Source organism: Astatotilapia calliptera, chromosome 18 (assembly GCF_964374335.1).
Source record: "Astatotilapia calliptera chromosome 18, fAstCal68.1, whole genome shotgun sequence".
In the NCBI taxonomy this organism is placed as follows: Eukaryota; Metazoa; Chordata; class Actinopteri; order Cichliformes; family Cichlidae; genus Astatotilapia; species Astatotilapia calliptera.
The window spans coordinates 20949051-20976541 of record NC_137439.1 but is presented as its reverse complement, the minus strand read 5'-3'; the positions used below and the strand labels follow the sequence as shown (position 1 = coordinate 20976541).

The following is a 27491-nucleotide window of genomic DNA, read 5'->3' as shown; positions in this document are numbered from 1 at the left end:
GGCTTGGAGGTCTGCTGCAGATAAGAAACCTGGGAAACCTGCTGTAGGATCATCATCTCAGTAGAAGCACTGAGATCATGTCTTTAGGTCTTGGGGGCTGAAAAGAAGCCAGTCTGAGTCTAAGCCATATGACAGCTGCTTTGAGATTATTGAACATCAGTTAAATGCATCCAGCAGCATCAGGAATAAGTTTATCTCATCTGATGAGACAGAAATTGAACTCAGTGGGTAGAACTCCAAGCACTATGGCATGATTTCCTGTCTAATAACATGTCTATGGCTATGGAGATAACAACACAGTGCTGTGTGGTGGCTTCTTGGGAACTGTTATAGGAACGCTGGTCTGAATGGAAGAAAGGAAGAATAAGTATGAGTCAAATTAGAATAAAAAATGCAAACCATGAGTAGCCCAGCCAAAGGTCATACTTAGACAAAATAGAACTTTGTGGAGAGGCCTGATGATGGCAGTTCACAGATGCAATCCAACCTTTCAAACTGCCCAAAAACACAGGTTAATAAATATTTTAGCAACTTAATCAGGAATGATCTTTTGATTGTTTTGAAAGAGAAAACTGCAAAATAGTTTTAACCATTGAATAAATCCACTTAATTAACTTAAACAGTGTACACAGTGATGATACTGTACATGACAACAACCACTGAATCTGATGGGGTGATCGCTTTAAGCCACAGCAGCAGCATTTGACTTGTGTTCACATGAGCATCACAAGCAGGAGTTGGTGTAATGTTAAAGGTCTGATTTCTTGCATAAGCATGACCATCAGGCTGCACCACTGAATTTACAGTATTAGCAACGTCTGTCTTGAGGTGGGCTGCAAATGAGGCGATATTATGAGGCAACATCTGGAGGAGCTGACAGCTGGGTGAAAGCTGGCAGGCACATTTTTTTGGAGGATCACCCAAAGCAATTGTTTGAGTTGGTCTATTTTATTGCTGCACTGAATACTGCAATTACAAAACTGCCAGTCAAACCTTGACAGAAAAGCAAAAAACAACAATGCATCACAGGGTGGGGAAAAACCTCGTGTGCGTTGGCATTGTGAAGGTTTCCTTATTAGCATTTGATTTTGTATCCACCTTAGATCCTTCATTTGATAATTAAGGCCGCAAACAACTGTTATCTTTTATTTTCATGACTTATGTTAATTACAGTGCATCCCTGACTGTGGCAAAACTGACTCCTCTGTCCAGAGCAGTTTTAATAAGCCCCAAGCTACCATTCTCGTAGCTTTGACACAAAGTAACTGTGTTGAAGCCATTTGCTGTGTCAGGCTCAACAAAATTCAATCCCCTTGAGTAAACCCTTTCTCAGACTGCTAGGTTGGCAGTACATAAGGCTTTCTTTGACGCACCAATTTACACACATTTCTTTTGTGCATGTGTGACTGAGTGTTTGTCAGAGGTTATATGTGTGTCCCTGCAGGCTACTTCCCCTGATCAGTCAATGCCCAGGGAGTGCTTAAAACACAACTCAGTCATGGCTATCGTGCAGCCCTAAGAGATGTCAGTCAATGTCACGGTGAAAAGTAGAACCACAGACACTTGCTACATAAATTTTCCATATCTTTAATGCATTATTATTCATTTTAAATGCCTTACATTATTAATTATAGTCCAACAGTAGAGGAAAAGGAAATGATAGATAGATAGATAGATAGATAGATAGATAGATAGATAGATAGATAGATAGATAGATAGATAGATAGATAGATAGATAGATAGATAGATAGATAGTAACTAACCAGTAACTTAGAGCAGCTGTAAGTAATAGAGCAGATGTAACCCAGAGTAATTTCCTGCACTTATTTCCTGCCATTGAACGCATCACAAATGCATGACTCCAACCACATGACTTTGCTCAGCCAATCGAATGGCATGTAGGTCATAGTAAGCCTGTCCCGGCTTCCTCCCGTCAGATGCGTGGAGGCAAGCCAGGTGACAGAGCTGTTGCAGGTGTGTATTGGCAAACATTTGCTTTTCACGTTTTAATGCATTTTTTTAACACCAACTAACTTATGCAACTTAGATGCTGATTACTGTGAGCCAGAGCCATAATGTTGTTGTGCACTGAACAGAACGGAATTGGTGAGTTTGAACTTTTAATTGACTGTTTGTATTGCTACCAGCTGACCCTAATCGGCTGCTGCCGGTCCAAACAATTTGATTTTGATTTGACTGATAGTTGTTGAATAACAAATGTTGTGGAGCTACATAGTATGTATGTATGTAGCAGTTGAAATGTTTTCAGTTAAATCCTTATTGGTTAGAAATATTATATTTAACCAATATATTGTTTGTTTATTTTTATAATTTGTGTACACAGGAACAAGAATAACTTAATGTATTTAGCTTAATTGGCTGACATTTTTGTATGTTATTCTTGTGATTTCTTATTGGCCTTGTTTATTTAATGCAGGCCAGGTGAACCTTTTTTGGGTATGGAAAAGGATGGCGAGCCAATGAACGGCTAGGAGCAGGACTCATTCTGCATTGAAGCTTCCACTGGACTGGTAGGAAGCTATCAAAGGCGACGCTCTGTCCCGTAATTTCCGAATACACTGATTTCCACAATCATACACACCAGTTCCCCCGTTTATGGACAATAGCGCTTGGACATTGCTCATGGATATTCAGATAAAACTCATGGACTTCAGTGTGGATCAGTGTTTTCGATGTTAACATGTGTTATTTATGGGGAACTTTTTTTTGAGAATCTTTATTGCTTGGTATAAGCCGGAAGAATTTGCTTAGTTGTTTTTGTGCACCCCCACTGGGTTTTTCTATTAATTAAATAGCTACAGCAGGAATGATTATTTAAGCTTTCATTTTCTTTTCTTAATTTTCTTTGCTTTCGGTTAAATACATGGTACCTGCAAAAGCATTTTTGTGTTGTGTGTATTTAATTACTGCCCATCAGCTCCGGTAGCATTCCTAAATCTTCTGATTAATAATAACCACAAAATCACACTCCATCCCTAGCCTGTATTAACTCATTAGCGCTACATCAGTGTTACATTACTTGGCGAGCCAGCCAGGAGCTGATTTGGTTAGTAATTAATATATATTCAAACTCACCAATTCATTTTTCCCCATAATGGAAGTTTTCGAGACACTTGCCATTAAGATCCCAAATGCGGTTTTAGTTGACGGAGTAACTGAGCACTCAGTTAATGAAGTTGTACATTTCCTTGAACAGTATGGTGACATAGCTCGCAAGGTTACTATAGATTCACCAGAATCTGAATTTAATGACATGCTTGTCGCTGAGTACGCTTCGGGTTTATCTTTAACGCGGTTGTCTCAGTTGCTACCGCACACATCTATGTCAGATTCAGGTGACAAACTCCATATTGAAAGTCTATCTGAAGTTTATGCATCAAAAGTTAGTGGTTCCAAGACAAATACTTACTTGGCAGACTTAAAAAGAATAGCCAAATTATCTGGGAGGGATTATGCAGAAGTCCTCAGTGAGGGGATGACCCAGATACGCCGGTCCCTTGCAGAGCTCAACCCAGAGACTCCAGTGGTTGCAAAACCAGAACTAGAAGATTCAAACCCTCCCGATTCAGTCTTTCCTTCTTCACTACCAGCCCCTCTTCCATCTAAGTCCCCTTCTGTTGCCAGTAGTGCTGAAGCGCACGGCGGAGAGAGGCATTCTGCCTCCATTCCAGCGGCTGATCTCAACCCTCCTGAAGTACAACGCTATGTTGTGGAACACGTTGTTCGGAGTGGGGACAGCTCGCTGCATGCATTCCATCGACTGAGAGCGTTTTCTGGTAAAGTGCCCAGGCCAATTCAAGAGACAGATTATGATATATGGCGGTCAGGGGTCGAATTAGCCCTGAAAGATCCATCTATATCTGATCTGCAGCGCACCAGACTGATTCGTGACAGTCTACTGCCTCCTGCCTGTAATATGGTAAAACATCTCAGCCTTGACACACCACCAGAGGTCTATATGAAACAACTTGACTCAGCCTATGGCACTGTGCAAGATGGAGATGAGTTATACGCCAAGTTCATGGACACCTTCCAGGACAGCGGAGAAAAGCCTTCGGCCTATTTGCAACGTCTGCAGGTGGTATTACAGCATGCAGCAAAAAGAGGGGGTGTTTTAGAGAAAGACATAGACAACCGACTGTTGAATCAATTCTGCAGGGGATGTTGGGATAACAATTTAATATCGGAACTCCAACTTAAGCAAAAGAAGCACAACCCCCCCAAATTTACTGAGCTTCTATTACTCCTTCGAACTGAAGAGGACAGAGAGGCAGCAAAGACATTAAGGATGAAACAGCATTTGGGACCGACAAAACAGAAAGCCACCACTAATGCCCAGTTTGCCAATACTGGAGAAGAAACTAACCTCTGTGCTGCGCTAACCACTCTGACTAAACGGCTCTCACAACAGATGGCAGCTATACAACAGCAGCTTTCAGCTTTGACAGCACAGCAGTGTAATGTCAAACCACCGGTTGCTGCCTGCCCAGCTCCAAAGCTCTATGGGCCTAAGAAGGTTGGTAAGAATCCAAAACCTAGCGTCTCCAGCCCTAAACCAGGGTTTTGCTTCCGCTGTGGAGAAGATGGTCACATTAAGCCACAATGTGAAAATGCACCCAATTCAGCATTGGTAAGTGCCAAGCGGAAGCAATTTGACAGCAAACAAAAGTGGCAGAAGCAAAAGTCCTCTGCTTCTGAGGATTTAAACTAGTTCCAGTTCCTGTTGAGGGGCAAACAGGAGCTGAGCTGGACCAACCTTGTCCCGCTGAGAACAAAAAGCATGCCAAGTGTGCAAAGTCGCAGACAAAGATCCACACTAGATTACCACCAGGATTAGTTGGATCCAGATGTACAGCAGAAGTCAACATTGCAGGTTGCAACTGCCCGTGTCTACTGGATACTGGTTCCCAGGTTACCACAATTCCAGTTTCATTCTATAATGAGCATCTCTCCGATCAGCCAGTCCACCCATTGAATGAGCTTCTTCATGTGGAGGGGGCTGCTGGTCAATGTGTTCCATACCTTGGGTATGTTGAGGTTGCCATGACATTTCCAAAAGACTTTCTTGGGAGTGACTTCCCAGTTCAAACGCTTGCACTTGTTGTTCCTGATGTGAGACCTGATTATCCAACCTCAGTACTTGTTGGCATGAATACACTTGAAATTCTTTATGAACAATTCTCTTCTAGTAACTGTTCATCATTCCAGCCTACCTCTTACGGGTACAGAGCAGTTCTGCAAACTCTCCAAGTGACATACCAACAGAATTGGAATGATCATCTTGGTGTTGTGACGACCCTTAGTAAATCTCCTGTGCTAATTCCAGCTGGCTGCACAGTTGTGGTCGAGGGTTCTGCCAAGCTTCTCAGCCCAGCTAGTCAATGTGTTGTCATTCAGCACCCGGGTTCAGGCCTGCCGGGTGGTTTGTGTGTCAGTAATTGTCTAGTCGCTCTTAAAGGTGGTACACATACTCAGGTTCCAGTTGTTGTGTCAAACAGAACAGAGCAAGACATCTATATACCAGCTTTGAGTGTCATTGCAGAGCTGGGAGCCTATGACTGCATAGTCTCTGAGCACAGTGTGACCAACCCCCCAGATCGGGAGATGGTGTCAACACCACTCACTTTCAAATTTGGCGAGTCACCAATACCAGCAGAATGGAGAGAACGGATCACAACAAAACTAAATGCCATGTCTGAAGTTTTTTCACATCATGACTTGGATTTTGGTTGCACTAAGGAAGTGAAGCATCACATCAAGCTCCATGACAATACCCCTTTTAAACACAAAGCAAGACCTATTCATCCCCAGGACATAGAAGCTGTTCGTAAACATCTTCGAGAGCTTCTAGATGCTGGTGTTATCAGGGAGTCGGAGTCATCATTTTCATCACCAATAGTGGTTGTCAAGAAGAAAAATGGAGACATTCGACTATGTATTGACTACCGCAAACTCAACCTGCAAACGATCAAGGATGTGTACGCATTGCCCAACTTGGAGGAATCGTTTACAGCACTCACTGGATCGAAATGGTTCTCTGTGCTTGATCTCAAATCTGGTTATTATCAGATAGAGATGGATGAAGCTGATAAAGCCAAAACCGCTTTTGTGACGCCAATTGGGTTTTGGGAGTTCAACCGAATGCCTCAAGGAGTTACTAATGCACCTTCAACGTTCCAAAGACTCATGGAGAAGTGCATGGGAGACTTGCACTTGAAAGAGGTCCTCGTGTTTTTGGATGATTTGATCATATTCTCCAACACTCTTGAGGAGCACGAAGACCGTTTGCTGAGGGTGTTGAATCGCCTGAGAGAATTTGGGTTAAAACTTTCTCCAGAAAAATGCAAATTCTTTCAGACATCCGTCCGATACTTGGGCCACATTGTTTCAGAAAATGGTGTTGAGACAGACCCAGAAAAGGTTGCCACCTTGAAATCCTGGCCAATTCCAACCAACCTGAAGACCTTGAAATCTTTTCTGGGATTCGCTGGCTACTATAGGCGTTTTATTAAGGGATATGCCATGATTGCCAAGCCACTCAACAACCTCACACGTGGATATCCATCCACACACAAAAGCTCTAAAAATGAGACTTCTAAGAGCTCACAGTTTGATCCCAAGCACTCCTTTGGTTCCAGGTGGAGTCCTGATTGTCAGTTGGCTTTTGATACCCTCATTGACAAACTTACCACTGCACCAGTTCTAGGTTTTGCTGATCCGGCACTGCCTTACATTCTCCACCCAGATGCCAGCACCAACGGATTGGGCGCTGCCCTTTACCAAGAGCAAGAGGGGAGACTTAGGGTGATAGCCTATGCTAGTAGGGGGTTGTCATCCAGTGAAAGTCGTTACCCAGCTCACAAGCTTGAATTCTTGGCACTGAAGTGGAGCGTGACAGAAAAATTTCATGATTACTTGTACGGAGCAAGCTTTACAGTAGTCACGGATAACAACCCACTTACCTATATCTTGACATCAGCAAAGTTGGATGCTACCGGCCATCGTTGGCTGGCTGCTCTTTCTACATTCTCGTTCAAGATACAGTATCGAGCAGGCAAGCAAAACCTGGATGCAGATGCACTTTCCCGTCTGCCCCATGATGGTACTTCCTCTGGGGAACCTGCTCAAAAAGATGAGGAGCTAATTAATCAGTTTACTCAACAACATCTCTCAAGCAGCAGTGATGGTGAAATATCAGCTGAAGTTGTCGATGCGATTTGCCAAAGTGGTGTTGTCAGGACCCAAGCTGAGAATAGTTTGGTTGAATCCCTGTCCATCAACACAGCAGTGCTTCCTGAGAATTACTCAGAAGATTCACATGGACTTCCTGTTATTTCCACCATATCCCATTCTGAGCTTTATGAAAAACAGAGAACTGATCCAACTCTTCAGGAGGTTATTCACCAGTTGGAGTCAGGAGAAAAAGTTCCTCTGACAGCCAGGAAAGAGCTTCCTGAAATTCCTCTTCTCCTTCGCGAACTGAACAAATTGGAGCTGATTGATGGTGTCCTCTATAGGATAAGATATGAAAATGAACAACCATCATACCAACTGGTCCTTCCGACAGAACTGCGGCAAACTGTTCTCCACAGCCTCCACAATGATATGGGCCACCTGGGAGTGGAACGGACCCTTGACCTTGCCAGGACTCGGTTCTATTGGCCAAGAATGGCAGTGGATGTGGAAAATAAAATAAAAACCTGTGGCCGGTGTATTCGCCGGAAAAGCTTGCCGGAGAGAGCTGCTCCTCTGGTTAACATTCGGACATCACGTCCACTTGAACTCATTTGTATGGATTTCCTCAGTCTCGAGCCCGATACTAGCAACACCAAAGACATCCTGGTACTGACAGATCATTTTACCAAATATGCCCTTGCCATTCCAACACCAAACCAAAAGGCAAAAACTGTGGCTAACTGTCTTTGGGAAAACTTCATTGTTTATTATGGAATTCCAGAAAGACTCCATACAGATCAAGGGCCAGACTTTGAGTCGAAATTGATAAAGGAGTTATGCGCCCTGTTGGGAGTCCAAAAGTGTCACACAACACCGTACCATCCAAGAGGAAACCCAGTAGAGAGGTTTAATTGCACTCTACTGGCCATGTTGGGAACTCTTGAATTCAAACAGAAATCCAAATGGAAACAGTTTGTGAAACCACTTGTCCATGCCTACAACTGTACTAAAAATGAAGTCACTGGCTACACCCCATACGAACTAATGTTTGGACGTTGTCCTCGTCTCCCCATTGACCTCGCTTTTAATCTTCCTGTACGTGAGAAAGAACAACAGACACATTCACAGTATGTACAAGACTTAAAAGCTAGGTTGAAAGAAAGTTATCTGCTATCTTCAAAGAATGCTGCAAAGAACGCTGAGAGGAACAAGACTCGATTTGACCAACGTATTATACCGTCCAAGCTAGAAGTTGGAAGCAGAGTTTTGGTACGGAACATGAGGCTGAGGGGCAAACATAAACTTGCTGACAAATGGGAACCAGATGTCTTTGTAGTGCTGAAATGTGCCAAAGATCTCCCCGTCTACACTGTAAAACCAGAATGCAAAGACGGCCCAATTCGCACATTGCACAGAGATCTCCTTCTTCCGTGTGGGTTTCTTCCTGCAACAGAGTCAGGACCATCAGATGAGACTATTCCAATCACACCCTCTTTAACTCGTCAACAGGCCAAGAAACAACAGGAATCTCCTGAGTACTTTGTTGAAGAGAATGTATTTGAACCGACCTTTGTCCACCTTGCCCCGCTCCCAATGGAGTTTAGAGTGGAGAAGTCTCTCAACCCCCTACAGTCTTTTCCCAGTGGTGAGGAGGAAAGACTTCCTCCAACATCTACACCTGAAATGGAATCAGCTGGAGAAGCTCTGTCAGGATCCCAGAGGGAAGACCCATTGGAGTTTGATGCTGATGAAACATCAGGGGAAGATTTGCTTGAAATCTTACCCGAACCCATTCTTGAAACCATGTCTACAGACTTGTCCGATCCTGGAGTCTCTGACAACTTAGCGGCCGAGCCTAGTCCTGTGACATTACCAACTCTTAATTGCTCAGATTCGGTTATTGACCCCCCTCTGAGGCGGTCAACGCGTCACAGATCACCGCCTAGGCGACTTCAGTATGCCCGCTTAGGCAATCCATTGATATCAGTTGTTCAGTCTCTGTTACATAGTCTGTCAGATGCTTTGACCACCGCAACCACCAATTCTAACCCTTCAGTCGTACATATTGTGTAGTGTTGTCATGCAACGGGACGTGCATGTATTCAAGGGGGGAGGGTGTAACCCAGAGTAATTTCCTGCACTTATTTCCTGCCATTGAACGCATCACAAATGCATGACTCCAACCACATGACTTTGCTCAGCCAATCGAATGGCATGTAGGTCATAGTAAGCCTGTCCCGGCTTCCTCCCGTCAGATGCGTGGAGGCAAGCCAGGTGACAGAGCTGTTGCAGGTGTGTATTGGCAAACATTTGCTTTTCACGTTTTAATGCATTTTTTTAACACCAACTAACTTATGCAACTTAGATGCTGATTACTGTGAGCCAGAGCCATAATGTTGTTGTGCACTGAACAGAACGGAATTGGTGAGTTTGAACTTTTAATTGACTGTTTGTATTGCTACCAGCTGACCCTAATCGGCTGCTGCCGGTCCAAACAATTTGATTTCGATTTGACTGATAGTTGTTGAATAACAAATGTTGTGGAGCTACATAGTATGTATGTATGTAGCAGTTGAAATGTTTTCAGTTAAATCCTTATTGGTTAGAAATATTATATTTAACCAATATATTGTTTGTTTATTTTTATAATTTGTGTACACAGGAACAAGAATAACTTAATGTATTTAGCTTAATTGGCTGACATTTTTGTATGTTATTCTTGTGATTTCTTATTGGCCTTGTTTATTTAATGCAGGCCAGGTGAACCTTTTTTGGGTATGGAAAAGGATGGCGAGCCAATGAACGGCTAGGAGCAGGACTCATTCTGCATTGAAGCTTCCACTGGACTGGTAGGAAGCTATCAAAGGCGACGCTCTGTCCCGTAATTTCCGAATACACTGATTTCCACAATCATACACACCAGTTCCCCCGTTTATGGACAATAGCGCTTGGACATTGCTCATGGATATTCAGATAAAACTCATGGACTTCAGTGTGGATCAGTGTTTTCGATGTTAACATGTGTTATTTATGGGGAACTTTTTTTTGAGAATCTTTATTGCTTGGTATAAGCCGGAAGAATTTGCTTAGTTGTTTTTGTGCACCCCCACTGGGTTTTTCTATTAATTAAATAGCTACAGCAGGAATGATTATTTAAGCTTTCATTTTCTTTTCTTAATTTTCTTTGCTTTCGGTTAAATACATGGTACCTGCAAAAGCATTTTTGTGTTGTGTGTATTTAATTACTGCCCATCAGCTCCGGTAGCATTCCTAAATCTTCTGATTAATAATAACCACAAAATCACACTCCATCCCTAGCCTGTATTAACTCATTAGCGCTACATCAGTGTTACACAGACTCACCTCTTCCTGTTGTGTAATGTTGCAGCTTGTCACTGTACACCGCCTCCTTGGAATATGCTCTTTTCCTATAACGATGCAATGAGTGTTGGGAAAGGAAAGACAGAGAGCGAGGGGGAGGGGTGCCAAGATGAAAGAGGTAAACATGATCTTATTACTTTTGGTGTTTTTGTGTACCGGCTGAAAATGACGTGGCTGAAATTGAATCAGCTGCAAAGGGTTAGAAATGGCAAATGAAGTTTATGAAAATGAGCTGATTTTTAATTAGACCTTGATAGGATCTCACTCCTTTTCATCTGTCTCCTCTGCCTCAGCATCAAAAGAGCCTGGCCCATTTGATGAACACTTTACTTGCTCAAACTTGCACACAGCCCTGCAGAAAATTTGACTTTCATATATCTAAAGTGGAGCAAGATGTGAATGTGACAATGTGACAAACCGCTGCAAAATGAAATTGGCTTAACGGGGCAAAGTAGGAGATGTTAAGTTCTCTAAGGAATTGAGTATTCCATTTCAAATGACAATTTTGCTTTCCCGTTCCATCAAATTCGTGCGTGCCTTTACTATTCAGTATGCCTGTCATTGAATCAAGTGATAGTCTTGCTGCACTAATAAATGATATGTGACTACATGTAGGGCACGTTACACGATAAGTTCCAAAGCATAATCAGCACCAGTTATGTTTCATAAATGTTTTTACAGAAGATTACAATAAATGTCAGGAATTTTAGGAATCTTACGCACCACTGAATTTTATTTTTACATAATTAATACAGCAAATGACACAAACCGTATATGCTGAGAGTCTGGTGGAATTTTACCTGCAATGTTGCCACCTATTGGATTTTTTAGTACGTATTATTAGCGACAATGAGAACCAACGTGGCATACCGAATGGTTTATGCCCTATGTGTATATTTTTTGCAGTTCCAACTTCCTTCAAAACAAACTGGGAGCTTGAAAAGAATCTACAGTTTGAACGATGTGACACATTTTTCAACATCTTCTTAGTGTATTACAAAAGACAAGATAAAGGAAAATCTGGTTACCTGCTGCAAACAATGGAGATAGCAATAAGGGAAACAATGAAGACCACTCCTGCTGCTGCTGACCCCGCAATCAGAGGAAGCTGTTCCCTCAGCTCAGACTTGAAGTCATCTGGGTTGCACAAAGACACGACAGACAAGCAGTGAGAAAGGCTTAGGTAAGGCATGAGAAGCATGTCTGTGTTTATGTGGTGCTGTGTACTTATGCATGTGTTTTGGCAGGAGAAGAAAAGGCAGAGCAGAATGGTTAGACTGAGTTTACTGGTGGATAAAGGAAACACAGAGATCTCTCTGCTGAGATGTGCTGACTGGAATCCTGTGAGCATTTGAAAGACTGACAGACAGGTGGTGTTTGATAAATCAGAAGAGAGACAGAGAGTGAGAGAAAAATCATAAAGCTGGTTGTGAGAAAGAGCGAGGAGGGCAGCTCGCCTTCTCTGTTGCTATAGCTGTCTGAAAGGCGCGGACAAGAAAATGCACCTAGGAATGTTGTTTCTATGGTGTTGAAAGGAAGTCATCCACTGCCAATCACGCACATATAGCCCAAACATGTTTTTGACTGTGGTAGTTCAGGGGACAGAATAAATGCCTGCTTAAAAATACCACACAGCAGAATCTTTTGGTTATCTATTTGCGAGCATGTCTTTCTGTGACTTTGGCATCAGCAGACACTGTAGTTAAAGCAATGCACGATTTAGCATGCTGCAGGCAAATCAGCAGCTTCTAAATCCAATCCCCCGTGTAGAATGGGCCCATTGGATTAAAGTGATAAAGTGAGAACTAATGCATCTTCGAAGCAGTGTGAAAGCTGCAGTATATGTGGAAACTGGATGTGACAGGAATTGCTCACTCTTTCAACTCACACATTTATCAAAGGAAGGAATCAAGGAAAGAGTAAGAATGCTGTTCCAGCTACTCAAACTTTTAGGGTAGTCTTCTTGTTCTCTTTCAGTGTATATTAGATGTGCGAGGTCCCCCCACCTGCCCACCACGCGCCCATACGAGAATGTTGACTTTTCTTGACAGCCAAAAATCACAGAGACACCTCTTCTAACAGCAAATACGCTCCCATTACAATCAGTTAACTCTCGAGGCCTCAGCCAATTAGAGAATTGTGGCATCAATCACATAACCAATACTCCAATCACTTGTTTTCCGTCACACCTTACTTTGCGCCGTCGCTTTTGATTTGTTTGATTGTGTGTTTGCGCATCCACTGGTGGAAAAATGACACCTCGTGGAGGTGAATGAAAACGTGCTGACGGGAAGAGACAGGAGATTATATGTTTTGCGAAAAATGACGTGGAGTGCCTCTATTGTCTTCATGGGGCAATGAAGCAGGTTTGATGGGGGGGTGGGGGGGCTGGTAGAGGCGGAGGCGGCAGAGATGTGGGTGTTGTTGCCGGCAGTCCTCTGGCGTGTTGCTGCTTGCTTCGACGAATGCCGTGCTGTGGCAGCCAGCCAGCAGATGAACCCTAAGCTGTGCTGGTGTGGGCGAGCATCAAGTATGCGCATGTATGTGCTCACATTCACTAGTATGGTTTCATACGCAAGGAAAGCTGATGCGGAACTATTGGGGAGAGTAAATGGGGCAGTGACTGTGCCACATCTGCTCTGCACACAGGTAAATAGCCACAATGATTGGCTTAATTACCATCATCATGCTTCCCATCTTCCCCTCCCTCAAGATCATCACCATCTCATTCATTGTAATCTTTGCTGTTTAACAGCGAGTCTGGAAATGTCACTCCTGTCTTTAATGTATTTTGAATTATGGCCAAATAAGCATTGTAGGCTAGCCATCAAGTACGGTACAAAGAGTGGAAATCTTATGCAGAACATAAAAACGTAGGAAAGGCAATTATAAGTTCATATCTTTCTTTTTGTTGCTATTTTTGTTGCCTTGCGCTTATGAAAACCCAGCAGAATACATCTTGACTGAGCCATGTGATTTTCCAACAATTTAACTGCCTGGCAGAGCTATCAACTCTTTGCAAGCACGCCTTCCTGCACATACACAAATGAACCCCAGCCTTGCCAGTTCACCAGGTGTTATCGCCCATCTTCAGCCCTTTCTCTCTCCAACAACCCCCCGCCATGCATGGCAGAAAATTTCTCTCATCAACTACTAATCACAGCTACGCATTCTGGGACAACTCTCCAGCAACAGAAGGGCTGGGTGAAAAACCAATTAGCTAAGCATTTTGGATCAAGCACAGTTAGTTGCACAAACAAAAGACACTCGGTGTTCAACGTATCCGAAGCACCCACACACACTCAAACCTGACTGTGAGGGAAATTAATTTAGCTGTAGAAATAGGAAGCGCAATCAAACATTATGCCTCTCCTCTATCTCACTTACTAATAATAATGCAACAACAAATACAAAGACAAGAACGTCTGAAAAAGGAAAAAAAGAGAGCTATTGTGCATGAAACGAAACAAACGAGACAGAGAAGGATAGAGCGAGAGGGAAGGAGAGCTGTTTCTCCTGGCTCTGCAATCCTTACCATCTGTGAGGGTTTGGAAGCACATCTTGCTGCTGTATTTGCCAAAGCCAGCCACAGTCCGTGCGCGCACCTGTACCACATAGACTGTACCCGGCCTGAGGGCCTCCACACGCGCTGTGTTAGTTTGGCTCCGCAGGATAGTGGAGTTAATCTCTGCATGGTCCTGAAAAGAGCAACGATCACAGGCAGCAAGTTAGAGATAACTTCATGAGAAGATGTCAGAAGATGAAAGGATTAAATCACACCATGCAGAATTCAGAAAAGTCCAGTGTTGGCAAGTTTGAGATACAACAACCAAGTTTATGATGGAATCACGTATTCTGGTAATAGTAAGGAGAAATGGTCCCGAATTTAAAAGAAATTTTAAGTCGCATGTTACAGGAAATGCACTGTGCTTCTGAAAAACATCAGTGACAGAGAAAGAATAGAAGTCGATATAGAGAAGAGTAGATAAACAACAGACAGGAGCGACGAGGCAAAAGCTCTCCTTAAGGCTTCGGTGTGAATGCTTTATTAAACAGACAGTGGTAATATGTCTGTACACAAGTTTTTAAAAAGGCTTCAACCAGTTTGAACTTCAAATAAAATTTCAAACCACGACAGAGCACGTACGCGGTCTAAAACACACTGTGTAAAATATAAAAGCATTTATACAGTTACACGCATGCACAATATTGTAATTAAAGGCAATCGTTTCTTGCGGTTTACAAAGAGAAATCGCTACGTCAGAACATTAAAAACGCCACTGCGTGGTTTGTCGCTTGTGATGTGCTTCATGAGGTAATTTAATTACTGCAAGAAGTTTGAACATTTGATCCTCAGTTTTGTTCTTTGAAGTGGGTTTGCTTTTGTTGATTTATTTTTATTTATTTATTTTTTCAATCCAATTCCTCTGGCAGTAAGTATTTTACTTGTTTATGAAAAGGAATAGCTTAAAAATTCTTGCACGTCCCATGCAACATTCAATTTAAGGTGTTTCCCCTCTATTTTTTGTATTGATTTTTGAATTGGAATATCTATTTAGGATAGAAATCCAGTGGTGAAATCCAGCTTTTGTCAGCTGAGACAACTGGCAAAAATAAAAAAACATTCTGCAGAAAAGTCGCTTTGAAACATGAATCCATGCTTTCATCACAACTCGGTTGGATTAGTGTAATTCTTTATATGTTGGTGTCGTCTTCAGCTGGTGCAAAATGCTGCAGCCTGACTTTTAACTGGACCACAGAAAAGAGAGCATATTACCCCTGTTTTATCCTCCCTGCCTGTCCATTTCGGAGTTCATTTTAAAATTCTTTTATTTGTTTTTTAGGTGATTAAATGGCCTTGCCCCGCCCTACCTCTCTGAGCTGCTGCACTTGCACTGCCCTTCCCCGTCGCTCAGCTGACCAGCTGCTCATGGATGTGCCGAGGAGCAGAGGCTCAGAGGGGACAGGGCTTTCGCCATAGCAGCTCCCAAATTGTGGAATTCATTGCTGCTTCTTATTAGACGGGCCTCTTCACTGCTAATCTTCAAAATTCGTTCTTAAGATCCACGTCTTCGGCTTGGCGTTTAACGCAGTTTGTATATTATTCTTTTTTTTATCCTTTTGTTTCACTCATGTTTAATCCTATCTTGTATTCTACTGATGCTTTTATTTTGCGTTTTAGTATCAATTCTGTTTATTTTATGTTTATCTATTTATTTATTCTGCGTACTTTTATTTTGTAGCACTTTGGTCAGTGGGAGCAAAATATATAGAAATGAGGGGTGGCTGAAGATTTTTGCACATTACTATATTTTCACTCTTACAGAGGCAGTCTGCAGTCTGCTGCAGTGTAGTCTGGGACTTGCTTTAGGTATCTGCTATTGTGGATCAGTAATGACTATGGCCTGTCACCTTCCCATAACCCAGAGTGAATATGACAGCCAGAAAATAAGACTGCACCTACACAACCCCCACCACTGCAAGCTGCTGATAGCTAGATGCTGACAGAAGTAGAGAAGGAAAAGGGCAGCTCAATGCAAAGGGGCCAATTTCCCTTGAATTAGTAGTGCAGTGTAAATATAGGCAACTTTTTCTTAAGTGTAATGAGTAAACTCATGCTTAATGCTAAATAAAAACTTCCAAAACATGTATGAGTATGCAGAGAAAACTTGAGAAAAAAAAATGACAACACTATGGAGTAGAAAAAAAAATAAAGGTAGAGAGGGAGGGGGGAGATGGTAGGAAGCGATAAGAAACTCGAGGCAGAAGGAACCCACATCAAAATCATTATCCAATCTTATTGGTGTAATTGAATCATTCCAGTTGCTCTGTCATTGAGCAGACGAGGTAAACACAGCTATGAAATCTGCCCCCCACATAATAACGTGAGCAATCACATTAACTCTTATTGGACACTCTGAGCTTGATGAAGACAAATGTTTGGGCCAGGGATGGGAGAGCATCACACCAACAGGCTTTCGCTCTATCTCTGAGAGAAAAGAGATATTTATAAACGCAATGCTGGATGTAACTGGTTTAGAGAGTTTAATCATTTCACAGACCTTTTGTACATGAGATCACACAAACTGTCATTTCACCAGTGTGCTGCATACAAATACTTGTGGAACTTGACTTCAGAGGAGCAGCTTGTGCATTTGAAAGAGGTGCGAAACACAAGAAGCCCCACGAGAGACTGAAACCCTTGTCACCTATTCATCTGGTCCAAGATATGGTTCAGTGCACGCGGACCACTTGGGGTCAAGATTTGCCTATTCCTGCTTATCAGTCATCGTGAATTTCCCTGAATCACACCCCCATCTGCTGAGCTTGAATGGGGGACAGGTGAGCAGACAGATGGCAAATCGCCAATGGGCAAGCATCCCTTGGGGGAGCCCCAGCTAGCAATGGCCCTTTCATGCTGCCTGTCAAATGGGGATTATGTGACACACACACACACACACACACACACACATCTGCTACTTAAAATGAGCTGGCATTTGGCACTCCAGCAGGTTAGGAGATAACCAATGAAAGCCCATGCCAGGAGGGACTTCCAGGTATGAGAGGTCCTCCCCTGCTGCCAGTCAAATGAGGATTAGGAGGACCACACCCATACTTGCTAAATAAAGACAAAGTTGCAGGTGGGAAGGCAGATGGCGGAGCAGCCAATCAAAAGCGTTGCCAGGGGTGACAGAGAGTAAGCAATATGGGGAGTTTGGGCTCTATGACATGTAATAAAATCACCGAAACACACTTAGCGAGGCAACTCTCTCATGAATATTGTTCACAGATTTAATCGATTCATTTTTATTGATGTGTCTTGTCCGGACTGTTGTTAATACACGAGCACATGTCTATTAATTATAACCTACCACCTACATGACTAACATAAAGTAGTGACACTGCATATATTTGGATATTTTAATTGAAGTTCTTATGGAGAATCTATTATATTTATTAGAATTATTGTATTACTACCAGAGCAATTATAATTGTATTGGTATTAACAGACTGTCACTTCTTTCTTTTTTTTCAAATTCCAATACACACCCAGTTGCTCTTCTAGTGCCAGTTTTCCTTGGCCACTTGTCATCCTTTCACTTCTGGAACTTTGTATTTTTGTGTGACTTTCTGAATCGAAACGATTCCTCTTGTGGGTCTGTTATAGGTGGTAGTCATATAAGACTATTTAAAAAAGCCTGATTTGACTTCACTTCACTTGGTCTGCAAAAACAAACAAACTATGTGTACACAGACACCTCTCAAAGTACACATAGTTTGTTTGTTTTTAAAAAACAAAAACAAAAAAACCCCCACCAAAAATGGACAGCATGGCTCCTTGGCACAGAGACAAACTTGGTAGTACCATGTGTCTTATTGAAAAGCTCACACACATGGGTGCACTCACACGCGCACATAAAGAGAAAGATGGGGAGTATATAAGACAAAATTTTGATATTTGAAGAAAAAAAAAACTCTTCTATTAATGTTCCCAATTAAAATGTATTGCCTAAGGTTGGGAAAAAACCACTTTAGTAGGGGGCAACAATTTAAATCTCAGAGAGTAGATAGTTTTTATTTCCAAATGCAAATAATTACCACTGCCTCATGAATTCTAATCTAAAAGGAAAATGGTAATTATTTTTAAATTGTAAAATAGTCGTGATAAAAATACGACATTAAAGACCCCCAATGTCTCTTAATGATTTTGTGAAGTAAAGAAGTTAAACCAGTGTAAGAGCAAATTTTATCCCCACACAAAAAGGGTCTCGCATTTGTTTTTCATTGCGATTCTGCAAAGCTGTATGTTTAACACTAATGAGGATGGTAAAAGACAAGCAAGAAAATTCAATTTATCTAATGTAAGTTTCAAGGGAAACCTATTTGTTTTTGCTCTTTGAGTTTTTCTTGTTCTTTGTAGGTAGGCACCTTTTCTTTTTCTCTTTGTATCCATTCCATTCACCTGGAGACCTACAAGAAGGCTTCGGTAAGTGAGTAGGGAGACAAACAAAGAGGGAGAAAAGAAGAGAGTGCGCTCTTGCTGAGGGACTGAGGGAGTGCTGCATAAGTTCCAATGAGAGAAAAAAAAGAAGAAAAAAAGAAAAAGAAAACTTTTTTTAGTGTGTGTGTCCATAAAAGTGTTGTAGTTGAGACAAAGGAATAACATGCATTCCCAATTACTTCTTCTGAGGACCTTTTAATTATATGTAAGGTGAGATTTGCAGTAAGACTGCCCCCCAAAAAGTTGTAAGTGTTAATGGTCAGTATGTTGCAGATCATAGTGACATGCCATAAAACTTGCATTTGCTCTCGAATTTGTTACACCGTAGCATGACAGTACTGCTGTCATCCAGAATGGATACACCTGGACTGCTGCCGACACGCAAACACTGACACTCGCTCACACACAGATCCCGGCACACACACACACATCCTCTCTCTGACACCAGCAGAGCAATCAGTAACCAGAGCCGGTGGCTGCTCCGCTCCAGCCTTAATGGAGGGCCTGACCTCCGCTACGCTGCGTTATTTCCACCCTCCCCAAATTTTCAGGCAACCAGAGGAAAAGGGGTCTGAGAAAAATGGAGAGAACGAGAGCATGCGATTCTACTTTTTCTCAACAAATCTTCGACTCATTTAATCTTGCTTCCCAATTTACAGAGTCCTGAGACCGCTTACTCTGGAATGAGAAGGTAGGTTGAAGAAGTGAGCGAAGCCTGTTGAGAGAACAGCCTCCAGCATTTTCTTGAGGTTTCAAGTGAAATTGTCAAAATGCAGTCATTTCCAACAGCTTTATATATGCAGCTACAGCTTAAACTGCAGTTCTACTATATATGGAAAATTTGGACTTATTCTGCAGCTTTACGATTATCATTACTGTTAACATTTTATATAGCAGTACATTTTCAGAAATGATAAATATTAAGTTGTTCGTTTAGTGATGTTGCTTATCATTAAATGAAATGTGCAAACATACACGGAAAAACAGTTCATAAGGCATAAAGAAGAGTTTTTGAGCACCTTTCTGCTTCAACACAGCCTGAACTCTCTTAGCTTTCCACTCAGTTTCTTTGGATTCATCACTCCATGAAACCTGTTACCACTGTTTTTTAGTCCAGTTCTTTTGTAATCTGGCACAACTCAGCCTTGTTTCCCCGTTTCACTAATGAGACCTCGGCAATCAGTAGAAGGATAAACTGAAGGACCAGATGCATCTTTCACCTGAATTTTTCCTCCTACTTTTTAAGAATGTGATTTTCAGATACTGTTCAGCTGCTGCAGCTTGTTTTTAGGCCTGCTACGTCTTCTTTTGTCCTGCACTTGTTCATTTTCCTCAGCATATTTAAAGATAAACTGCGCACCATGCCAAGATATGCCAACTTTTCAGATAATACCTCTGGGAATCACTCCGTTGATGCGAAAAATATTTAATCACTGTCAAACTGTCACTTTTTACAGATTCAACTAAAGAAATGGGAACAAATTATACGTTTTTGGCGAAGCGCTGCTAGTAATTTAAAAATTGGTTCTTTGCTAAGTTGTCTGTTATGTGTAAACACAACACGGGTTCATCCCTTGAGTTAGTTGCCTTTTTTATGCTTGAATGATTCACAGGTCAGTGTCGAGTAGCTTAAACAAACAAACAAAAACATTCCTCAGAAAATTGTCAGGTACAAGTACCGGTACTGGAAATGAGTGAAAAAGCTGCCACTTATTTCTAAAGCTCAAAAACGTTTTAAATTTAGAATAATGTGGCTCGAAACTTTTTCCACAGTATTGTATATGGGACATCGGTGCAATTGAGACATTTCTTTCCCAAAAGCAGTTATTTTAAAATAAAAATAAAGAAGGAAATACCTAAAGATCTGTGCAAACATTCTGCTTCACTGACAGCATGACTACATTTTTTTTTTAGCTTTTCCAGCGAGTGACTTAAAGCAGACATGCTTTAAGCCTGAGTCCTGTAGCCCCAGAGGGTGTCCTGGTGGCTCAGCAGACAACATCACAGAGCATGTACTTTTCCTTGCATGTATATCTCCCTTTAAAAATGATCAAGAACCAGTCCAATCACTGTTGCATATGACATTCTGTATTGCACTGTCACAGAAAAAACAAAACAGCAAACAATCAAACCTGCGTACAAGAACTAAACTTGTATCGAACAAGTACTATGACGAGGTTGTGAGAGAAGTAGATCATTCCTTTATGAACAACCTGAAGTATTACTCAACACAAAATGTGACAATGCCATGCTGTTAGAGAAGTTGCCATTGTCAGTGACTATATGTGGCTCCCGGGGAGATGGAGTTTGCAGAAAGACAGCTCATGCTTTGCTGTGCTAAGGACTAGCTGACTGTGGCAGGCACACTGAGAAAATCAACTCCATAACCATAACAGTGTTACTACTCTCATATTCAAAAGGCCACATCATCACTTTACAGCAGAATGGGCAAGAAAGCAAGGAAGATAAACTCACGAGAAAGCCATGCCAAGGTGTGTGACAGAGAGAATCTACATGGCATTACGCACTTATGTGCATAGGGAAATTTAGCAGGCTGGGAAATTACACTTCAATCCATTTAGCTTCATTTGATTCTTTTGGCCAAAAACTTCAACCACCTGCACTTTTGGTTGGTTGGTGCTTAATCAGGCATAAAAACACATCTACACTGACACTTTGGACAGCCAGGGCTGGCTGAAGAAGTGTCTGTTCAGAACCTATAAAAAGCTGCGTCAGATCCAAAATACAGCTTGTCAGAAGAGGACCACCGTAGTGGAAATCTCATCTTCACAGCCCAGTGTGTCACAAAGCAATCACTCTGACTCTCCCTCTGTGTCTTACTCAGAGTCACACGGGGAAGTATTTTTCCAGATAGACACAAAAACATAGGGGTATATGTAGGTGCATTAAGACTGAGCCAGACAGGGTCGAGTACAACCTCTCTGTCACCTGAGCTATCCCAGTACAATTAGCAACCTTGTCCTTGTTAATTCACTAATTTGTGATTACGCAGTGCTCATCTATTTGTGTGAGGATGCACTGCATAAACATCAATAGGATTAGGTTTCATTGATATTCATGAGCTAATGGGGGGGGGGGGGGCTGTATAAGTGTTATTTACACGACACTAAGCTGTCTGGCAGATAAGGTTTCTCAGGGCCATCGCAATCAGATTCAATTTCATGACCTGTGCAATGCCAGAGGGGAAAACAGCAAGCGCTGCAGCTAATATTGGATAACTGAGTGTCCAACTGCAAACACTATTTAAAAACATGATTGTTGTTCTCTCTGATAGAAAATGCTAAATGTGACAAAACTATTCTAAGGTGGGATTGTGAATATTGATCGCAAAGCCTTAGCCAAAATGAGTTTGTGTGAAGTAAATAACTCAACACAAAAAGAATAAAAAAAAAACATTGATAAAACTATATTGATTTTTTATCTTTTATTTGAAAAGCAGAACATGAGTGAAGGTGCACCAAATCTTAGCTTAGGATGACAAGGACTGGAGAGAAAAAAAAACAAACTGCACAACCAACTTTGCTATACCTATCGATCAGCTTGAGGAGGACAAACAAGGACCCAAACAAAAAAGCTAAAGTCTCCAATCTCTCAGTATCATTATGTTCAAGGCCTTGGGAAAAGCCTACAGGTCAATACTTGTGCAGCAGAGGCTCCGTGGGGTAGGACTGGCGACTTAATAAAGCAGACGTATTGTGTGTGAGCAGACGGGTCGATGTGACTCCCTCCAGATGCAATGCATTTTCACAGTGGGACAGGTTGCTGCACTACGCAGAGTGGGCCTGGAGCAGAGGTCAAACTATTCGCTTCATCAGCAGCCGAAACCAAAGAACAGTGGGAGAGGCAGAGTGAACACAGCGAAAGAACATATTATCAACCCAGGGGGACTCAGCTCAGAGATATCAAGGAGAGCTTTGGTTTTTGGGCGGATTTATATGCAGTTGAATATGCAGAGTAGACGACACGAGTAAAAGAACTTCAGCCATTACAGAAACACACACACACACACACACACACACACACTTACCTTTTCATAGTAGCGTAGCTCGTAGTCGAGGATGATGCCATTTGGCTGTTCTGGTTGAGGCCATGAGAGTGTGAAGCTATTCATGGTGGAGCTGATTTGGTGCATGATGGGAACTATTGAAGGAGCTGGAGGAGACAGAACAAGTAAGACAAAATTAGTGCATTTCTATAATAACCGGCTTTAATTACACATGTTTCTCGCCCACAAGTGTTTGTTGGTTGTAGGTGGTTATTCAAAAATACTCAAATTCAAGATAATTAAACAGATTGGTGAGCAAGGGTAGCCTGACTAAACAGCTGAATTGCTCAGTTCTGTGCATGTTTGTCTGTCCTCAAGGCTCAATTTCATGAAACCTGGAGGTGAAGTTAGAAAATGCAGAGCGCTTTCTCTAAAGTTAGGGGATTTGCTTTAGTGCATTTAGTTCAATAATTCAATCCAAATACTTTCAAACATGATGGTCTATGTTTTAAAAAATAGTGCACTTTTGAATTCTGTACATGTGCAAATAAAACATCACGCTGCTGCACAAATACAAACTGAACTATTTCACCATCAGTATGCTTCTCAGAGTCCGAGCGGCTTAAACAGTGCAACTGCCTCTCTCATTAGTAAGCAGGTAAGCAGCTGAGTTAGAGCGATTAGGCCTGCTCTCTGCCATATTCTGGCACCGCAGGACCAAATATAAACTGGCTTTAGCCAAAACAGATCTGCCAATTTTGGCCAAGATTTGTGGGCGTGGACTTGGGCCGAGCGAGCAGGACTCTGGCTACCAGAATGGTCCATCACCACGAGCCTGGCAAGTGTCCCGCTACCATTGTGTTAGATTTTGTCCGCTGATGGGCAGAGAATTCAGGAGCATGAGTGTAGCCTCTACAGGATGCACTGGATCAGTTCTCCCTTTTCTTTCACGACTACTCATTCACACAGTTGTGTTAACTTAGACTTAAAAACTTAAATATCAACTTGTTTTCATTTCTGTCATTATTAAATTTCATAAACATTTTTTTTCCTGAAAATTCAGTGAGAGTATAGGTAGTAAAACTAAATAAAACAGACACTGAGTGTCTTTGCTACCTTTGGGTTATAAAAAAATGAAAATATTGCACATTTTTATACTGATCAATCTTATGTTCTGTAAAAATATTTTTATATTAATTCACAATTTGCATCACAAGTTATTGTGAGGACTGCCGAGGCATATTACAGCGATAACACTGTAAATACACGTTATTACTTTTGCCTTTAAAGAAAAAAGCACTTAAGGCTTAAAATCATTAAACTGATGAGACAAAATTATCATACTTGGCCACTTATTCATACAGGAAATTGAACCATTATTATAAATGAGTGAGTCAGTATGTGACCCCACAGCAGTGAATTTAAAGTCAGATGTTTTCATTCAGTCAGGTTTGAGTAAAAAACATTGACTGATGAAAATCTGGTCATTACAAAACCATCAGCTTCGAGGGAAATTGTGCATTTTCTGCATAAGCAGCTGTTACGTCCAACATAATACATACTGAAAATAGACCCAGTAGAAATCACTTTGCATTTTATATTATTCATTTAATCAGTTTTTGTGTTATTAAGGAAAAAGTCTTGGGACCATTTATGAGTTTTCTCTTTTTCATTTAGTTGAATTATATACAAATAGATTGTGTTTGTTTGATTTCTTGTACACTTGCTTGTTGCATTTGAAAAGGTGAGTCCTGTAAAACCCTTACTGGCTTCTTTCCTATCATGCATAACAGTATTTGTATCTTCTGCTCAACTGTGTAAATAAATACGAAACTCGTGCATTTCATATTATGATTAATCAATGCAGACATCTTGGTAATTCCAAAAGATTTGGGTTTTTTTGTTTGTTGTTTTTTTCACTTGCAACAGTATACTCTATTATTAGCGATATCAGTATCAGTGATGTCCTAGTGAACCAAATTATAGAGCAGAAAGGGAAAAAAAGCAAGCTTTGCACCCAGCCAGTATATTCAAGACGGAGTCAATACAAACAATGCCCCTGTTTGCATATGAACTGCATCTTTTTCATGTAATGAAACCCTTTAAAATCAAATCACTATAGTACCGTGATTGTTTTGACCCAGCTCCACCGTATATTCCATCCTTCAGCCCAAGTACACCTGAACGCACACACACGGGCTGTCAATTAACCCCGACAGTAAGCAATTTCCTGCTCATCTCATATTTTTTTGCCCTCTGCAACTGTCATACCGCTATCATCTGTGCTCCTCTTCATGCTTCACATGTTGCTCGGAGATTGTATTATAAATAAAACTTGATAAAACTTGCGCTGTGTGTGCATGCCGATGTGCCCGCGCTTATGTTTGCGTGCTGTGTTATATCTTTGAATTTAAGTTAGATGAAAGTCTAAGAAGACATTTTTTTAAATTCAAGATAAGACCTCTGTGTGAACCAGAGCGGGATCTGATCAGCTGCAAGCATGTTTTTAATCTATATGGACTACAAGTGTGAAGTAAAATGAATTGAACTGAAATTAAATTAAATCCTATTTTTACCGTTTAAAATAAAAAAGGTGTTGCATGCTGATGCGGTGTCCCTCAGGTTGTCTTACTGCTTAGTATTACTTCTTTTACTATTTTTGTCACTGCTGTTATTTAGCGAATCTGTGTCGTGTTGTTGCTGAATGCAGTATCTAAGCTACTTTGACAATGATTTTTCTTACTCCCGCTTGTAGTATTAATTTATGTAATCCCATTAAGACTTTAAATATCACAAACAGTGTCACATTGACTGTAAGCTTTGGGGGTTTTCTTTCTTTTGGTCCACATGGGACCCATTTTGCCTTCCTCTGGCTGGAGCTTACTTTCCAAAGGTCTGGAATTCTGTGTGGGGGAAAAAACAAACGAGCCCAGAGCAAAATGAAATACTACTTCAGGTTTCAAGAAAGACAGGACAGAAGAGTCTCATTGTGCTTCTGTCTGGTAACAGATGGAAAGAATAGCTCAAAGAATCAAGCCAAAGGCTACCACAATGTCTTTTCATGCCAGATATGTCTGATTTAGACTTCTGCGGGAAACCTACGTCGTAAGCAGAAACCCTTTTTAACACTAACCTTCCACATAACCTGACACGCACCTCTCGAGAAATGTAACTACACGTCAGGTCGATGTGACCTGTAACTATTGTAATTGGCCAGTGTAGCGCCATTGAATCCTCCTATTAAGACCGGATACCCAGAGGGGGAAAAAATGTCCCAACATTTCGTGTTTTTTCTATACGCTTCCAGCACGGTGATTAATGTGTAACCATACACACGCATAAATGTAGCCAACCATGTCTGCCATAATGTAAGTTAAGTTATAGGCTCTATAAAGGCTCCACACAGAAGTCTGAATCAGAAATTAGGGGAGGATTAAAAGAAAACGGTAAAGATTTGATTACTTGTGCTGTAATGGGACAGATCAGTCATGTGGCAATGGAGCTCCTGATAGGCTATTACCTGTGACACGATCAATCAGAGCTGTGCTTGGACACTGAGGCCACAAAGTTTAATATTTCAATTTGTAACATGCGGAGAATTATAATATAATAACATATGTAATAATCACATTTTGTTTCAGCTGGATTTGGCATCAAAGCAGCAATAAGAAGCCAAGCCCTCTTTATTTAGCTGTCTTTGTGCTGCAGAGAGTGCAGCAAGGACTACGGCACAAATCACAAGGCTGCAGTAACTGAAGCCTGTGCTGCAAAGTGAAACAGTGAGCATATGCTGCATTTTACTTTGCACATCCATATATCCCATTGTAGATACTGTAAATCTGTTTAAGCTGTAAAGTTGCATTCATTTGCACAGAAATAACACAAAAGATCAGAAAGTTAAGACACAACTTAAAACTTTATTTTGACCAAACATGTAGTTGCTCTTTCACAACTTTGGAGCTGCTGAGCGTCAGACTCTTAATAAATGATGCACCAGGATGTGTTTTCTTATTTCTGTAAAATGCATCAATCTGTGATCCAGGAGGAAACTTTTCTTTTTAAACAAAAGCAGCACAAATTATTCAATAAAAAATTAGACTGCTTAGCTTTAATGCACAAATCAGTTTCTGGAATGACATACATAAATATGCCCCAGATTTAACTCCATCATCATAAAGTAATTCAAGCTGCTATAATGGACTCTAATTAAAAGTTAAAGGATGAATTAAACCAGAGTTACTCATCAAACCAATTTGTGAAGACACAAGTGACTTTGATTATAAAATATATTCTGCCTACTGCTCATGTAAGTTCAAAGCCTTGGTGTTTCATATAGTCCTGGAAAGAAATCCTCACCCCCATGTTTGCAGGCATAAATACAGCCCCACACAAGCCCATGCTCTACATTGTGCACCTATCAGCCACTTGGCTCTTGGCCTGCTCGCTGAGGCCTAGTCATCACTCCACCTGGTCTCCACTCACATCTTGCTGAATAACTCCTCTGTTCAAATGGCACCCTCTCTCAACTAAGTCATCTTTTTATCACAGTCCTTGGTGATTATTCCATTTCTTTTGCTTCTCTGTGTACTTCACTCTTGCATAAGCATTCAAGTTATAGTAGGGAAAAAACCCTCTGACCTTTTTACATGTGTTTGCACGTAAATCCTGTTTTCTAAGAAAACCAAGGTTATTCGACAGCTTCGACAGCTTCGACTGGGGTTAGTATTTCTTGATGTGAATGTCAGATAATTTTGTAAAATGTAAATGTTGAACAAATGAATAGGCTCTGTTTATCCTGTCAGTGTGAATGGATTTTGTTCCGTCTGCCTTTCTTGGCTCTCACCTCCTGCCCCCACCTTTCCTGCTCCTATACCCTAGACAGAGAGTGTAAGGGCTAAGCTTCAC

The 27491-nt window shown here is 41.4% G+C and overlaps 1 protein-coding gene and 1 long non-coding RNA gene across 3 annotated transcripts in view; one reads left to right on the top strand and one right to left on the bottom strand.

Moving 5' to 3' along the window:
- Positions 1 to 27491, bottom strand: part of LOC113010977 (ephrin type-B receptor 1-B) — a 436216-nt gene that overhangs the window by 37022 nt on the left and 371703 nt on the right. For both annotated transcript variants that reach the window (XM_080292596.1, XM_080292597.1), the window contains exons 26-29: positions 22629 to 22753; positions 14114 to 14276; positions 11607 to 11715; positions 10561 to 10625 (exon numbers count right to left, since the gene is read on the bottom strand). In XM_080292596.1, coding sequence (XP_080148722.1) covers positions 10561 to 10625; positions 11607 to 11715; positions 14114 to 14276; positions 22629 to 22753 — 462 coding nt within the window. The remainder of the gene's footprint in view (positions 1 to 10560; positions 10626 to 11606; positions 11716 to 14113; positions 14277 to 22628; positions 22754 to 27491) is intronic.
- On the top strand, positions 1805 to 2902 carry LOC145421797 (uncharacterized). The gene is made up of 3 exons (XR_013903170.1): positions 1805 to 1974; positions 2048 to 2106; positions 2438 to 2902. It is a non-coding gene; the product is annotated as an uncharacterized LOC145421797 (long non-coding RNA).